Genomic DNA, 18,145 nt, shown 5'->3' with positions numbered 1-18,145 from the left:
ATATGAACTTTCCATTCTAGGATACAATTTTTTTCAAAACTTCATAGTAAAATTGGTACAGTGTTAGCTGTAAAAGGAGTTCCTATGGAAAATTGTATTGTCCATATTTACAGTAATTCAACCTGTAAGGAGTTATTGCCTTTAAATGACGATTTTTTCAAAATTTCGTGTTTTTACAATATATGCAGAAAATACAAGATCTACAAAATTGCAAAATGACGGAAGCCATTTGATTACTCCTGTAGGGGTTATTGCCCTTACATGATATTCTTAATGATGTTGCATGCATAAAACAAACTATAAAAGACAGGTACAAACTGTAGAAAGGATCAGCATTTCAAGATCTACTAAATGATATGGCAAAAATAGTTATAATAGGAGTCATGGTCATTAAGACGATAACTGACATCTTTTCTTGTTTTTGAGTTGTAGTCTAAAACGCAAGTAGACTAGATGGATAGAAAATGCAATCATCATAATAATAATTGGATGACCAACACTACTATCTACTTCAGTTCCATCACAAGAAACTGACCGTAATTCTTTTATTCAGAAGTATCATATTCTACATCATTAAGTAGATCTTTATTTTGACATTTTTTATTATATACTTGTAAACATATAAATATATAAACAAAACTATATTATGTATATTTGGTCTAATTTATTACGACCAGTGTGACAGTTTATGGCTTTAAAACATTCAGAATATGATAATAATACACAAATGCTTTTAATACTGTCATCCATTATATTTCATGAATAAACATAAAAACAAAGTTACAAATTTGTCGAACAAAAGTCCCGTATCAAACCCTAAACTGGTCTCAAACTTTGTCTCACTTGAAATATACCCAAATAGGATTATCATTTCTATCGGTTATCACATTTCAAAATCCACTCAGTTCTTCACAATATTATACAGAACACAAAAACAACCATTTCCTCTTTAACAACTTAGTAATAAACAGTGTTTATTGTAGGATTTAAGGTATCATGGTAGTAAAACGATCCATCAATAATAAGGATTTATATTTTGAAGTACGAAAGTGTTTTGAAATTATATGTACCTTAACTGAAAATTGATTGAAAAGTGTAAGTTGTGCATAAATATCATATTTTTTTGTAACAAGAAAGTAATTAATGGACGTAAATAAAGGCAACAGTGGTATACCGCTGTTCAAAACTCATAAATCCATGGACAAAAAACAAAATCGAGGTCAAACTAAAACCGAGGGAAACGCGTTAAATATAAGAGGAGAACAACGACATAACACCAAAACGCAACACATACAGAAACGGACCAAGCAACAGACAAAACACCACGAGAATAACAAATATAACATGAAAACCAAATACATGAATTTGGGATAGACAAGTACCGTGCCACGTCTTATCTCAATATCTCGAAAATAAGAGGAAACACAAACGACTCAACGTTAAAATGCAACACACACAGAAACGAACAATATTATAGCAATGGCCATCTTCCTGACTTGGTACAGTCAAATACTAGAAAATTACTTAATAATATTAAAAATACAATTTTTACTGCACCTGTTAAGCTCTTTGACACAAATGTCTCTTCAGTGTTTCTAGGGCCATACATTCAAACGAGACAAGTCCCCATTTACCTGATTCAGGAATTTTACATATAGGTAATGGAAAACGAGAAAAAAAATTACGAGATATTATTATAACACCGAAGTTATATCAAACCAAGTGAAGATGCTACACTAAGAAACACCAGGCAAAATTATTACATAACTCATACCCGTAGGGTTTGATTAATATGAACTATCACAGCTAAGATTCTGGATTTGTGATAAACCTGCTTATTCCTAAATAGTCTCGCATCATGACCTCCTTCTTGACCTCCCGGGTTATTATAGTCGTATTTAATATCCATCAGGGTGGCCATGTTTCCTGAAGTCAGAGTTAGCTGTTACTACACCTTCTTGTTGTTGTAGAATGCCTTGAACAACACATCCGGCACTGTCTTTCAATGTGATGTTATGTCCCAGACTAACCAATCCATCCAAAATGTACTATATTACAAAAAAAAAAACCTCATCATAATAAAATATGAAATTCTTTATATTATTTTGTAAAGTATGAGATTTTGTCGAGGAATCGAGACATTTTGACGGCTGTTGGCGGCGTCAACATCTAAGTGCAGTATGGTTAACGCTTTTTGGACATCGTTCACTTCAAAGAAATCAACAATACCTGGATAGAAGACTTTTTTAAAATATCGAACGAACGTACTCCGATCTCAATGTTTAAAAACGCCATTTATTTTCAGTATTTCATTTAAAACAAAGTTACATATACATTAAATCTAAAACATTTTAAGACGTCATTGATTTTATAAAACCTACATAGCATATTAAAAAACTAAAACACAAACTTCTACAAAATAAGAACTGGCAATTGAGAAAAAACATTTCATCAAAAAGATATCTGCATTTTACTGGTAAAAAAGTAGTGTTATGTCTTGTTATACTTACATTTCTGGCAGATTTTTCAAAGATGTTTTGATTACAGACAAAAAAATGTCAAATTCTTATTATTAGAGTTGAACAGACAATGAAATACACAAATTAGAAGGGTTTTTTTTCTTCAGCAATCTCAGTTATAAATTATTATTATACTTGCTCTAGTTTGTTGTTTGGTTGTAAATTTATCCTTAGACGGTCATTGCATTGTTAAAAAAATAAATACATGATAGTATTACAAAACTTTTGACTAATCTAATCCCAGAAATCCGTCGAATTACGTTGTTTATTTGAATTTTAAAGAAGCCTTTGTCATTAAGATAAGTACTGTCTTGGTATGTAGATATCAATTTATTAGAGGGTACTATATATTTTTATATTTCTAAATACATAAAATTGAGAATGGAATGGGGAATGTGTCAAAGAGACAACATCCCGACCATAGAAAAAACAACAGCAGAAGGTCACCAACAGGTCTTCAATGTAGCGAGAAATTCCCACACCCGGAGTCGTCCCTCAGCTGGCCCCTTAACGAATATATACTAGTTCAGTGTTAATGAACGCCATCTAATTTCCAAATTGTACACAAGAAACTTAAATTAAAATAATACAAGACTAACAAAGGCCAGAGGCTCCTAACTTGGGACAGGGGCAAAAATGCGGCGGGGTTAAACATGTTTATGAGATTTCAATCCTCCCCCTATACCTCTAGCCAATGTAGAAAAGTAAAACAGTTGACTTTCTTTTTATTTTGGATAGGACTGGTGTCAAACAAATTAGATAATACTAATGAAAATAGCCAAGTTCAGGTATATGACAGCTTTTTTCTATTTGTTTGATGTGTTTGAGCTTTTGATTTTGTTATTTGATAAGTGACATTTCGTTAGCATTTCCTTTGAGTTTATAATTTTAATGCAAATAGCCAAGTTCAGTTATTTGATAGTTGTTATCCACTGATGTGTTTGAGCTTTTAATTCTGCCATTCGATATGGGACTTTTCCTTTAAATTCGGTATTTTGTTTTTTCTGAATTTCAAGCAATGCTAATACCAGTAGTGCATACCTGCGGAAATCCTTTTTCTACGTCCATATGTGCTGGAAGTAATTGATGGTGTAATCTTCTGTGATCAATAGCTTCTTTAATACCCATGCCTAACCATTGTGTTAAAGCTGTCACCTGACGATAAAGGGTAAATAGTTCTTGAAAACTGACAAATACTAAATGCTAATGTTTTGTTCAGGTATTATGCGATACACGCTATGTAAAATTATTAAGACTATTAATAAAATAGTGGGGAAATAAAATTTTGACATACAAGCACCTTGTTGTTAAAGTCATTCAACTTTCCCTCGAAAATGCATAGAGCAAGAAATACATTACTTTCGTGAATTAACGCTTGCAAACAAATTAAAAGGGCTTACAAGTTATTGACATCAACGGAGCTATTGGTGAATCATTACAGCAAATGTAAAAGAGTTAAATCAATATAATTTAGTACTATCACTATCAATATAAATTAGATTAGACTCTTGCATATAATTGAATAGTGCTTCTTTTAATTTTTTTATTTGTGATGTATTTCAATTGTAAGGAAATTACGGAAAAATCATTTGTTTCTGATCCATCGTGATATATTTTGAGTTTCCAAACTGATGAAAGAAACATTGTACTATTTCGAAAAACACTGTTGATGCTGGTTGGCAGTTCATTTGCACCCATGCTTGTGTTATTGTACTGCCCACCAGCTACAAAGAAAGATCAAAAGATATTAAAAGTGTAATTCATAGCAGCAATAAACGAAAGTAATGTGTATACCCATGAACTCTGAAAACTTTGTAATTTTATATGCCACTCCAATGCAGATTATATTATAATTGTACTACTCACCAAAGCAGTAGAGGTTGTAATCTTAGATCCACCTGAAGCTCCAACTACAATATTAACCATTCCATCGGAATTGACAACTATACTTGGACACATGGAGGAAAGTGGACGTTTTCCTGGCTTTATAAAATTTGCCGGAGACGCAGGTATGCCAAAAGAATTAACTGTATTGGGTGTAGAAAAATCATCCATTTCATTGTTGAATATGATACCTGTACGACTTCCAACTACTTTAGACCCAAAACTGCAAAATTGGAAATCATAGAATGAAACATGTGCATGAAATAGACAAACATCAAATACTAGTAGTTTAAACTTTTAGGTAAAGCAATCACGGTTAACATAAAAGAAAATACACAAAAAACTCCAGTCTTTCAAGTTAAAATCTTTGTGGAAAAAAACTCGGAATTTATTCGTTAAAGATAATGTAATGTCGTGAAAGACATTATTATTCACTGAAATGTAGCACACATTCCTCAAAACTTATTTTCTTTATTTATTTCTTTGAAAATGAAATTACAGCTGGTCCAAATTGGAATTTTGTTAGGCAGTATCATTATGTAGATTTATAAGGTGCAAAATTCATCAATGATACCAGGCTTATAGATTGATTCAGCAGACGGGCGTTTTGTCTCCAATTGATCATTATTTTTTTATTATTTTTTTTTATTGGGAGGGGGGTATAGATGCAACGTTAATATAGGCGATAACGGTATAAATACGAAAATAAATGTGTTTCTTGTCATTTCAAGCACTCTCATCACCGTAATTGAGAGCAGAAACACTACTGTGAGTAAGACCAAAGCTCAATAATTATGTATAGTGCACGTCACGAACGATGACTGGCAATCAAGAAAAGCTTAGGACATCGTATTCAAATGCAAAATTTGGTATAATGTACTTTAATTTCAACCAATTTAAATATGAAATGCATTATCATTGATATGGTCATAAGTATAAATAACTTGTAGCTGTTTTTTAAAACTTTGAATTTTTCGAAATCCTTCTTAGGATTTTCTTACCTAAGAATATATTACCTTATCCGTATTTGTCAAACTCCTTCGGTAAGCAATGACTAGTATCAACAAATGATCAGAAATTTATTCTAAAGCTATCAGGCTTTAAATTTAATACGCCAGAGGAACGTTTCGTCTCAATAAGACTCCTCGGTGACGATCAGATCAAAATAGGAAGGAGGCAATCAAGTACAAAGTTGAAGAGCATAGAGGACCCAAAATTCGAAAAAAGTTGTGCCAAATACGACAAAGGTAAGCTATGCCTGGGATAAGAAAATGTTTAGTATTTCAAAAATGTCATTCAAATGCAATATTGTCCTTCAATTTGTTTTATTGTGTCTTAGACATGCTTTGAAAAACTTGATCAAACCGAGAGCACATCATCAATACAAATCAGACGAAGGTGTCTCTAAATTCCGTTTAAAATACTTACTAAAGATTGATAGTACTTGTCACAGATACAGCATCTCCGTTTGGTGCTAAGACCGACAGATGTGCCGTCCCTGTTGTTACGTCGTCGTAAAATGTCGGACCATAATAATTTGTACCAAATGTCTGAGTATCGGAGATCTGTGAACGTATATCTTCAGCATAGGTCTCTGATGTCATATTGTTCACGAGCTATAAAATTAAGACCATTGCAGAGTTATAAATTGTTTTATTTATTTCGAGGATTTGAAAAATTACATGACAGGTTTTTTTTAAACATATCCAAGGAGAATTATCAATCACAGTTTCGCGTACTTATGTTAAAATTTGGTCGTGGCGTTCAGAACTTGATTTGTAAAAGAGGACTTTGGATGCTGTTTAAGGTAAAGTTATGATATCGGCTTCCAATGTGTATTGCCTTTTTTAGTCAACCCAAAGTATAATGTTGGTTTTCAATAGCCGTCTTTGATTACGGTTCGTATACCTAAAGTAGATTCTCGGTACAGACGTTGTTTATCATCTAAATAACGTGTTATATAATTCTTTAATTTGTCTTTATGAATATTATTCTTAATGTTTAATCTATTTTGGATGATATCCATTTGACGTGACTCGGTACTTATACATCTCGTCATTGTGTTATATTGTTCTTTGGTATTCTTGTCTTTCATTTTTGCTAATGATCTTTGTCTATACTCCTTTTTTTGGTTTCTATGAAACATATGACATGGCTCTGTACCTATACATCCTGTTATTGTGTCTTGATTTTGCCATTTGATAACGGACTTTCCGACTTGAATTTAACTTGAAGTTCTATATCTTTGTTATTTTATTTTATACAAACTTCATTCAACTCCTGTCTAAAAGCATCATCTTCAGCGTCTCCATCACCTAGGCTCGTTCTTTTAGCATAGGCAAACTTGAATGCTTCAATAATTCTATGCCATGTTAATATTTCTTTTTCTTTCGTAGACACGCTGTCTGTGCTTAGTTTATATCCTAAAACAAATCCGGCGTTTGAAAAACATTGACGATAGTATACATACATGGTATCAAAGCCGTGTTGCTGATGACTGTCACAAAAAAGAGAATCAGAAATGGTGATTGTTTTCATATTATTGAATATGACCATTGTTTTTCATTCATTCCGTAGTTGATATAGTCAGGTACGTTGTTTACATGTTAAGACAGGTTTAATTAACCCTCCCATTTTTTACTATTTACCTTGTAGTTTGTTTTGTTGTTTTTATTATACTATGTACTTTTTTATGATACATTTTGTTAAAATAATACCAACAACCTAACACCAGGCTTCAACTGGTGATATGCCTTTCAAAAACATAAGCCACATAACCACACTTGTTTTGTTTTATATCACAATAGTTGTACTTTGTAACCCGGATTATTGTTGTATCAGTCCATTTATGACTTTTGAACAGCGGTATACAACTGTTGCCTTTATGTACTCACCGTCTAATATATTCAATATAAACTGGTACACTACACCACTAGATGGTAGTATTGATGAGTAAATAGTTTCATTTTTGTTCAGTTTTATCACTAAAGGATCTTTCGTTGGTGCTGTGTATCCTGCAAGATCTTCTTCAGTTATTATTCCACCTGTAAGATTCAATTAAACAAGGCTAACATGAACTGAATTGTTTCTTCATGTTTAATGAAACATGAGTTATGTAACAATGAATACAGTTCATGTAGAAACAATAAAACGTATAATGACAAAGTTGGCTCATTAAGATAGTAATTAATTTTAAAAGTCTTCAACAAACTTCAGGACTTTTAACTTGTCCACCTATATCTTGTATGCTTGACCATTGATTTTCATTCAGCATCAGTATTTTCTTTGTCTCTTATTTTTGGGAATGAATGCACTGTGTACGTGTAAACCCACATTCATATACAAGAGGGGCGAAAGATACCAGTGGGACAATCATAGATCAAAAATAAACTGACAAAGCCATGGCTAAAACATATTTCAAAACAAAATGTACGCATTTGTCAAAGCATACCTCCTCTTAAATGCAGAATTTCAAAATTTCTGTTCTTCGGATCAGTTAACCATTTTGCAGAATGTTCGTACTTGTGCACATGTTACTTGTTTGCACATTACTATGAGGCTGAGGTGTTTTCCATTGACATATAAGCAAACAACAATCACTCAATCTATCTTTCTTTGTGTACATTTTGTATGTCCGACTTTTTTTTTTTTACCATTGAAAGGCAAAAACATGTATTTTAAAAGGCCTTTACATCCGATTGCATTGAGTGTGTATGTAAAGGTACTATCTTTGGTTAGCTTGCTTGCTAGCTGAACCATGAAGTAATTATTAGGTTTGGTAAATTAGCCTCCTTAGAGAGTAGACTAGTCCAACAGATAACCAATCTATGTGTCTGTAGGACTAAGCTACTTCGAAAAAATGGTAGTTTACCTTACCTTATAATGACTTCACATTTCACCTAACAAGCACGCTAATCAAGGATTCTCTCTTTCCCTACACACTCAATAAAATCGGCTGTAATTGTATTTCAACTTTTTCTTCATTCGTAAAAACTATGGTTATTTTTTCTTAATTACCGAAATATGTATACCTTCGTTACTTACCAGCATCGCGAATATCCGCCACAATGTCTTTGGTTAATGTCCCATTATAAAAAGCGTCAACGCCTTCATCGGCTATGATTTCCAATGTTCTGGCTAACTTTGGCATTTTAATAGTTTCCCCAGCTACATAAAACTGTCCAGTTTGTGAATTAGTTATTAAATCTCTGTAAAAATATATTAAACATATCTGAGTTAACTAGACACTGTCAACTTTTGAGAGACTTAGGTTTCAACTCGCCAATTGTAAAAGTATTAAACATATCTCAGTATTGTATTGCCATAGCATGTTTTCTCTTATATTTGATACGTTTCCCTCAGTTTTAGTTTGTAACCAGGATTTGTTTTTTTCTCTATCGATTCATGAATTCTGAACAGCGGTATACTACTGTTGCCTTTGTTTATATGCTTTTGTAATTAAAATATGCATTCATACATTCAGCTATCAAGACATTGTCAACGTTTGAGAGACTAAGATTCCAACTAGCCAGTTGTTAGCTATGTTGTATATCCCTTTTGCTCATTTAACTCTGAGCATGTTTATGTTTGATCCATCCTTGTCTTTCTGGGTTCTAGCATAGAATTAAATTCTGCGAAACAAAACAAAAATAAAAAGAATGACTTTTTTTCATATGCAAAATGTATCCTCAAGGTAGAGAATTGTAACTGGTAACTAGCATGAGTTTATTAGCAACCATAGGGTAGATGCCAATATTGGTGGAGGTTATCCCCTTGATGGTAAGCTTATATAACAAAACCTGACGAAAATTTGGTTCCTCCACGCTCTTCTGATCAACTCCGTGTTTTATTTGATCTTTTTACGTGTTTTAACGTTTTTGATTATAGTGTCACTAATGTGTCATTTGAAGACGAAACGAGCGTTTGGCGTACAAATTTCAATCCTAGTATCTATAGTGAGTTTAAAACTTTTACACTTACTGCGTTGGTCTAAATTTTAGCTCATTTATAATAAATCAATGTAATTAACATTTTGAATGAAGAATTGCTTTAGTGATCTTTATTGCTTTCAAATTCGGCGGTCTATACATTTTATTCCAGATAAATCTATGATGTTTTATTTACTTTAATCCCTGTTGTCTTTTTACAACTTCAGTTTGGGCTGCCATAGCTATAGCAACTGGTATTCCAACAGTATATCCTTCTTTCAATAGTTTAATTGTCGGCTGCAGCAAGTCTTTCCATGGAAGTTTACCGCCAATCTGATGGGCTTCCCAAAGACCACGAATTTCGCCAGGTATACCCACGGCTAACCCACCTAAAAGAAAGATAAATACGATACATGTATATCTCTTTTGACATGATAGGTTCGATTGCTAATAAGAAAAAAATATAACAGCTACCATTAACATTGAGTTTTGTCCAAATTTCGATTGTCAAAGAGCGATGAAATGTAAAAATAGAGCCTACCATTTATAACAGTTAAATGTGGACGCTGTTTCTACGTCAAACGTAAACGCAACATTCCATTTGCAAGCTAAGTTAAAGAGATGCGAAAAATACAGAAGGAGCATTCCAAAAAATATAGTCGGAAAAAAAACAACGCCGTGGCTTAAAAAGAAAAATACCAAAAAGAAACAATATTATGCAAAATACAACATAGAAAACTATAAGACTGAGCAACACGAATCCAACCAAGAACAGGAAGTTATTTCATGTGTTACAGAAGGTTTGTCAGGTCCTGCTCCACATGTGGCATCCTTTGTGTTCCTTGTGTAAGTGGAAACCCAGTAACAAGTCTAATTTAATAGGTCACCTCCCTCGATCAGGGACAAAGGAGTATATGATTATGGTAACTAAGATTTCAACAGATATTTCATAACGATCAACCAACTCGTGATGGCCTCTATAAAGTTTCCGAAGGGATGGTGAACTCTTAGTTTAAAAGCGTGTTTGTGAGTAGCAACCCTCTCTTATGGAAAGCACGATAGGAAACATTCAATTTGCAAGCTGCATTATAAGTCAAATAGTTATCAAAGGTACCAGGATTATAATTTAGTACGCCAGACGCTCGTTTCGTCTACACAAAAAGATTGAATTATAAGTCAAAGAAACATTGTTTCAACCGGGAGACATATACTTCATATACACCACTGCTGCAATTTAGCTACATGGAAATGGAAATTTGAAGTGGGAAAGTGAAATAATTTTTTTTTGTCTATACTACCGACCCTTAAAGTCAATTGTATGATGAAATTCAAGATATGAGGCAGACTTAAATGTATCTTTTGTATGTTTTAGTTCAGTTCATTGAGATAGATGCGGTCAACATAGTAACCAATATTAGAACTATACACTGCAATGACATCATCTATATAGCGGAACATGAAGTTATATGATAATGATAGCTTCTTTTCATTCTTCCTATATGTATGAAATCAGCATCATGCAAATGAAGGAATAAAACGGCAAGAAGAGAAGCATAGTTATAGTTCCCACGGGAATGAAAATAATTTGTTGAATACGTCCTCCAATTGAAACGTTAAAAATATGTTATCAGACGAAGAAAGTGCGATTGTTCCCTCCCAATGACAAGATACGTGTGTATACGGTAGTCATTGTTTCGTTGGCCAATTTAAATCATAAGTCAAGAAACTTGATGAATTTCTAGCTATACAAACCCGAACACTATGAGACTTTTCTCACTGAAAAATCGGAGCAAAAATCTTTTTATTTCTTATTTTTACGTTCAATGAAATGATAAGTCGTCTATAAAGAACAAAGTGCAAACCAACCTTCCGTAGATGATCTACCAACGTACATGGTTTCATTAGCTTCAGCGGGAGCCATCTCACGAGCTAAAATAGTATATGCCGCTCTTTTAGACCTACAATAAGGAAACAATAACAAATAAAATGTCACAAATGAGTACTTTTGACCAACTGAAAATAAATAATGAATAATTTTAGTTTTGTTATATGCTTACTAATATTTTAAGAGCAATAAATGTACAAACCTTTCGTAAACTGTCATAAAGAAACCACCTCCAATACCACAGCTATGGAAATTGTGAATACATTGGCAAAGAAGGGTGGCAATAGCCGCATCTACAACAGAGCCACCACGTCTCGCCATCATATCTCTGTAAAAAAAAAGTGTCGATTAATTGATATGTTGGTGTAATATTAAAATATATATATATATTGGGAGTTTTAACGTACTAGAAGTGAAATGTCCAAGCACTTCAAGTCCAGTAGAAGGAATTTGAATACTCTGTCATTTTTATGGTAACAGAATAACTGTACTGATTTCTGTATTATTTTGTGTAAAAATTTTTTAACTAATGATACTGACGATCCACCGTAAAGTAACATAAATAGAACCATACCAATAGTAAGCAAATACATATAAAAAGGAGATGGTATGATTGCCAATGAGACAATTCTCCACAAGAGACCAAATCGACACAGAAATTAACAACTACAGATCACCGTAAAACCATAAACAATGGGCAAAGCCAATACTGCATAATCAGCTATAAAACGCCCCGAAATGTAAAGCAATTCAAACGAGAAAACTGACGGTCTTATTTTAATTAAAACAAAAAACAAAAAACTAATATGTAACACATAAACAAACGACAACCACTGAATTACAGGCTCCTTATATCATGTTCTCAAAACTAGATATCATTTCCCATTTAGATAAAAAAAAAAAAAAAAAAAAAAAAAAAAAAATGAAAAAAGAATCTATTATGTGTTGCTCTCCTAGCTACAAAATGTATCCAAAATCAAAAATGAAGAACATATTCGATTATAAAAATTTGGTAACTAATGTAATTACTGTCTCCTCCATGCCCGTCTTGAACATAAAAAAATTAATTTAACAAATATAGGAAAAATATAGAACTCCTTTTGTCAAATGACACTATCAAACATCCAAACATACTATCCACACTCATCTGTGTCCACATTTGTATTTTGTGTAATATATATTGGTGAGAGATAAGTAAACGCTATATTTATCGGTCTTACAATTTAATACTCTACAGGTGTTCAAACTAGAAGTAGCATTATAATACCTATATTTAATAAGAATCTTAACATTTCAACGCTTACGTTCCGATTGTTGAACATGGAGGTCCTGCATCTGACGCCACAGCAGCGTATCTATAGTGTCCTTCTATAGATTCGGATACAAACTGGGGTGTTCCAGTAGTTGTAGGAGGTCTTACAGGTGGCGTCGGCGTCGGTGTTGTTGTCACAGATTGACCACCTTCAGATCCCGCCTCACCACAAATAGTGTTCTTATTTTGATTGTCATCTTTATATATCTTAAGTCCCAATACAACACCAAGAGCTATTATCAGTGAGCAGATCAGAAAGGTTGAAACAATTAGCATCCGACTCTGTGATATATGACTGAAAAAAATAACAGGCGTTTGGTTAAGGGAGCTACCATTTTATGGGGGGAAAGGGGGGGCTAAGGAAGGACTTCTTTAGCTCAGTCGGTAAACGAACTGCTTTGTAACAAAGAGGTCCCGGGTTCGAGTCGCGGTGGAGACAAGCAATTTTGTAATGATTTTTGTTTGCTCTCCGGTTATCGGTTTAAAAGGCAGAACCGAATAGAGTGCCATTGTCAGTGCTATGTTTGTACGTAATGCACTTCTGTTTTAAACATTTTATGTTATATGTTATATCGGTCTTTGTAATGTAGAGGTTATCTTATAAATATGTGAAACCTTGACCAATTGTGTTTCAAACCAACGCATTCTAATTTTTTATTTTTACTTTAGTTTATTTTACAGCCAATATTTGATTCCATCTTTTTATATCAAATACAATTTCATAGGTAAGGTTATAAACTAAAATTGAAATGTTCGAATAAACTTCCTTTAAAATGAAATCCAAAGGTTGATATTATAACCAATAACTGATCAGTGTCTTTAAATATCAGCTGTATTTGTACGAGATAAAGAAACAGGTGTAATGGGAGCTTCAGTCTACCTGACCATTTCAGGACATAAAACATCTTCGCTAGTCAGGGGTTACGATCCACTAACGAGAGTGGATCGTAACCCTTGGCTAGCGAAGATGGACAAACATTTTTTTTTTTAATTTAAGAGCCTGGAACAGTCATTGAATGGTTCAAAATGCAGGCAGTAGTGTTTTACATGTAGATATTTTAGGGTTTTCCAGTAATTGCTCTACATGCTCTATTGCTCTACATGTTTACATTATATGTCTCTGTTTGCATTATGTCTAAAACTTTGCACGTGTGCTTTATTGTTTTCTTTGTGCTTAAATTTCATGTGTGCTTCAGTTTAGCTATGCTTTAGTTTTTTGCATGTTAGGTGTCAAGTAGTTTAGTAATGCTTTGCATGTATTTTAATAACCCTGTGCTGTGTTCATGCATTTGAAATAACTTATCTATTGTTTATGCATGTTCTATGTTTTAATGTTATATCTATGTTATTTATATTAAGGGGCTTATGTTTGTATATTTATATGTGAACCAAATCAAAATAAAACTTTCGTATTCGTTTTCAAATTTAACTTTGACTGGGCCAATTTTTACGTAACAAGTAAACTTAATATTTAGATTTTTGTTTGTAATAACAGTTAAGACATATCAAATCCCTCAATTTCTTTTGCCCAGATCACATTGCTTTATTCCAAAACTGGAAATATATCACTGACTTGTTGACCTGGTCTACTATAATAGCTTGTCAGATATTACATAATGAAATCGTTGTACACATCTTTGTTTAAGTTTTTTGCAATCCAAGGCCGGCCCTTCAGTAACTATAAACGATATTTATCTAATAGGAATAAATAGGACGTACCCTTTTCACACATGCTTTGTCATTGCCAAACAACTGAATTTGAATTACAAAAAATACATTACAGTGTACCAATGGTATAATGATTATGTAAGTCAAATTGCCTTTTAAAACGAGATTACATTTCAAAATCTAGAACTTTCAAGTTATATAATATATAAATTTAAAGATCTTTTTAGTTTACTGTTGCATTGAAAGGAATATTGTGTTTCTATTTACAGCTTATTTCCTAATGCTTGTAGAGTAAAAAGCTGGCCTGCTTACTTTGTTTTTATAAATGTTGCATTGTTTATTCCGGCTTTGTAATTAAGATTGACATCTTCAAACAATATATTAAGGCATAGTTAAACTTGTATATATTATATTTAAATTAAATTGGACGTTATGGCCAATATATACTTGTACAATATACAAACTAGTCAAGCAAGCTAACCAAAGTCTTACTCTTCGGGTATTAGGAAACTAGCTGTAAAACATAGATGCCACAGATTTAAGTAATATGAATTTCTGTAATTTCTCTCATCATAGTGATCTTAATTGTTCGCGAAAGCAGTATGTCGTATGGATATATTATATTTTCCAGAACTATTTTACTAAAGTCCCCCCCCCCCCCCGACATAGATAGCCAGATTTTGCACATAGTTTTTGGACGCTTTATGCTTCTCACTTTAGAGATTGATTATTCCTTTCACACTATTTTTATTTGAGCGCTATAAGTGAGTCATGTGTAGATAAAAGCTGCATCCGGAATATGAAGTAATACTCCCCATTCACCTTATAATGTATATGTATTATGTACATGTTTTAAGTCAGTAATCTAGCATAGGCGTTTAAATCAAGGTATTAGTGGGGTGACATTTAATGTCTGTCTTCTTCGTTTACATAATGATCATAGTTCACACATGTATGTTGCGATCTCCTCAATATAACATTTAAGATGAAAAATTCGCTGACTTCTCTGTATTTTCTTTACAAAACATTTGGATAAATTTCAGGAACACGTTGTTAAACTAGATTATAACATGACATTTTTCAAATCAGATAGTCTTTTAGCCCTCGGTCATAATATCAGCCAACGATCAGAATCCTCGAGAGCTTATATCGACTGAGGGCTGATAATACACATGAAAAGACTTCCATTTTTGCTCCCTCTGATTGACAGAATAATAAACATATACCTGCATGAAGGGGGTCCAAATGGAAGTATTGCCATATATATATATCTAATATGAAATCTGTCATGATACATTTTGATCACATACTTCCTCTTTGAAAAATATATCTGTATGGAAATGATTTACTTTAAGAAATAGTCCACAACAATGTAAGTTATAGTGTAAGTAAACAAAATATAAGGTGTTTGAAGATGTTTCATTGTGTTAAATAGACAGGTATGCACCATAGAATAATTAAAAGTACCTACATATTTAAAAGTAGTTTCAAACTATTTTATTTGTACTGACAAAAGTATTTAAAGTTTTCAGACATGCCTTTATTGAAAAGAAATTTGTCATGCCCGATGTTTTCTTAACTCGATGTCATGATGTCAGCCATGGAAAGAATGCCATGGAACCGGAGTCTCGATGTCTTGTATCATCTGTTGGCTTGTTTATAATGGATCCGGAATTTGAAAGTAAAATCACAAAAACTAAACTCCGAGGAGAATCCAAACGGAAAGTCCCTAATCAAATGGCAAAATCAAAAGCACAAACACATCAAACGAATGGACAACAACTGTTATATTCCTGATTTGATACAGGCATTTTCTGATGTAGAAAATGGTGGATTGAACCTGGTTTTATAGCACCAAACCTCTCTCTTGTATAACAGTCGTGTCAAATTCCTATTGAGAATTAACGACGAAATATTATGTGATAACGTTACAAAAAGCATACAATATTAATTGGAAGCAGTTAATTAATTTATTTTACCTAACCAGTCCGCTTAGCTTAATTTCGGAAAATATGGATATTACGTTAATCTATTGTCATTATAATACCGTTAAATTCAAAAGTTATTAACTTTAAACGTGTCGTAATGAAATTGTAATAAAATAACAGACAACCCACCCCCTAACCAAATTTTATGACACAGGTGCAACCGTTTACAATTCTATACTACATATGCGGAAACCCTTTTAAAACATAAAATAAACAAAGAGACCATGGTATTTCGTAAGGACGGATGTGAACACACTAAACTGACCCATATTACTAACTGAACTTTTTTTTTTAATTGCACATTTTTATGTGACGCGGTAACTTTCTGCGTAGTTATACATAACATAGCTATACAGTTATTTTGATAGACCTATTTAGTGATATATCTCAAAGTTAAATGTCCTGTCTTTATTTTACTTCTTATCTTGAAAACTTTAATTTATAGATGGAGAGAAAAGTTTAATGTAAAAATATATATATATAAATAAGCAAGACCAGATCTGCAATAAAGACAAAAGGGCTAAATTGTCAAACGCCGGACTAAGCCTATGTGAGTTATTCCCCTTAAATGACGATTTTTTTTTCACTTATTTTGTCATGATTACCTATTTTATTAAAGAATTATGATACATAGAAAGAAAAGACTGCAAAAAAATAATCAGCAAGTCAAGGTCTACAAATGATTAAGTCGAATGGCAGACATCGTCAGATGAATCCTTGTACAAGTATGTAATTTTGAAACATTGTTTTTACTCATTTTTGCCAATTATTTTGTAAACTATGAAATATATTGCAAATATCCTAAGCAAATCATGAACGACAACTAAATTTTTACCAATTGCGTGCGTTTTTGCCTTTTATTTTGAAAACAATATAGAAACTTTGAAAAGTATAAAAGTGATAACAAACAAATAAACATAGGAAAGTCCTTATCATTATAAATCAATCAAATGAGCAAACAACATTTGTAAAATATTTTCTAAAAATGTGTTCTAATAATTCATTCTTTCAGAATATTATGAATTATGTGTAACTTTTCAAAAGCGCGCACCAGCACCGTGGAGTTTGTTGGATAATATCTTAAACAATAAATTATGTTTAACGTCCAGTAGTAAATATAACATGCTTTTTCATAGCGAGATTGTTTATGTCCAATGGCCTCAAGTTATTTATGTTTGATGCACGAAAATAAATTTACTTATAATCCATCAACATTATACAATTTTTATTTCAGCGGTATTAATCATGATAAATGACAGCATTAATATGTCAATGCATGTTAACAAATATGTTCTTCTATATTTAATTTGCGATAAAACATTTCAAAAAATTGAGAACGGATTTCCTTTAAATACTTTCGATTGTAAATTGAAATTTACATGTGTTTTAATATGCTATTCAACTATTGTATGTATTGTACTTGAAAATTTGACAAAATCATTAGAGAAACTTTAAGAAAAAAACAACTTTAAAATAAACGTTAAAAACAAACCTCATTTTGCTGTTTTTGTCAATGTGGTTCAATTTGTACTCCATCTACCAAGATAAGGTTTAAAAATATCAATAAAAAGGGCGCGTGTCCATGTCATCTATACTACGATGACATCTAACAGTATACTCAACATATAAGAAAACGCACCATCAGTATTTGTGTGTTTGTTTCCATATTTTTCTTTAATTGTTTATAGTATTGTTTGTCTATTTATATTGAGTCAACACCACCCTCATGAATCTGTAGTTGACAAGAGATGTATAATGCAGGGGCGAATACAACCATTTTAAAAGGGGGGTCCCAACCTATGACAAAAAGGGGGGTTTCCAACTATATGTCTCCATTTAAATTCATTGATCGGCCCAAAAAAGGGGGTTTCCAACTATATGTCTCCATTCAAATGGATTTATCGGCCAAAAAAGGGGGGTTTCAACCCTCTTCTCCCCTTCCCCTGGATCCGCCAATGGAA

General features: G+C 32.6%; 1 protein-coding gene across 1 annotated transcript; it reads right to left on the bottom strand.

Moving 5' to 3' along the window:
* Positions 1-1,867: 1,867 nt before the first annotated feature.
* LOC134681223 (glutathione hydrolase 1 proenzyme-like) lies at positions 1,868-17,788 on the bottom strand. The gene is made up of 12 exons (XM_063540741.1): positions 17,677-17,788; positions 12,521-12,823; positions 11,419-11,544; positions 11,198-11,289; positions 9,528-9,720; positions 8,448-8,611; positions 7,298-7,447; positions 6,672-6,826; positions 5,832-6,019; positions 4,386-4,626; positions 3,561-3,674; positions 1,868-2,048 (listed from the first exon to the last, which is right to left on the bottom strand). Exons 1-12 carry the CDS (start codon positions 17,718-17,720, stop codon positions 1,899-1,901), a joined length of 1,920 nt encoding a protein of 639 aa, XP_063396811.1. The 5' UTR covers positions 17,721-17,788; the 3' UTR covers positions 1,868-1,898.
* Between the last annotated feature and the right edge of the window lie 357 nt (positions 17,789-18,145).

This window comes from Mytilus trossulus, chromosome 8 (genome assembly GCF_036588685.1).
Source record: "Mytilus trossulus isolate FHL-02 chromosome 8, PNRI_Mtr1.1.1.hap1, whole genome shotgun sequence".
Lineage (NCBI taxonomy): Eukaryota > Metazoa > Mollusca > Bivalvia > Mytilida > Mytilidae > Mytilus > Mytilus trossulus.
The sequence above is the reverse complement of the archived record's forward strand: the minus strand, read 5'-3'. Positions and strand labels throughout refer to the sequence as shown.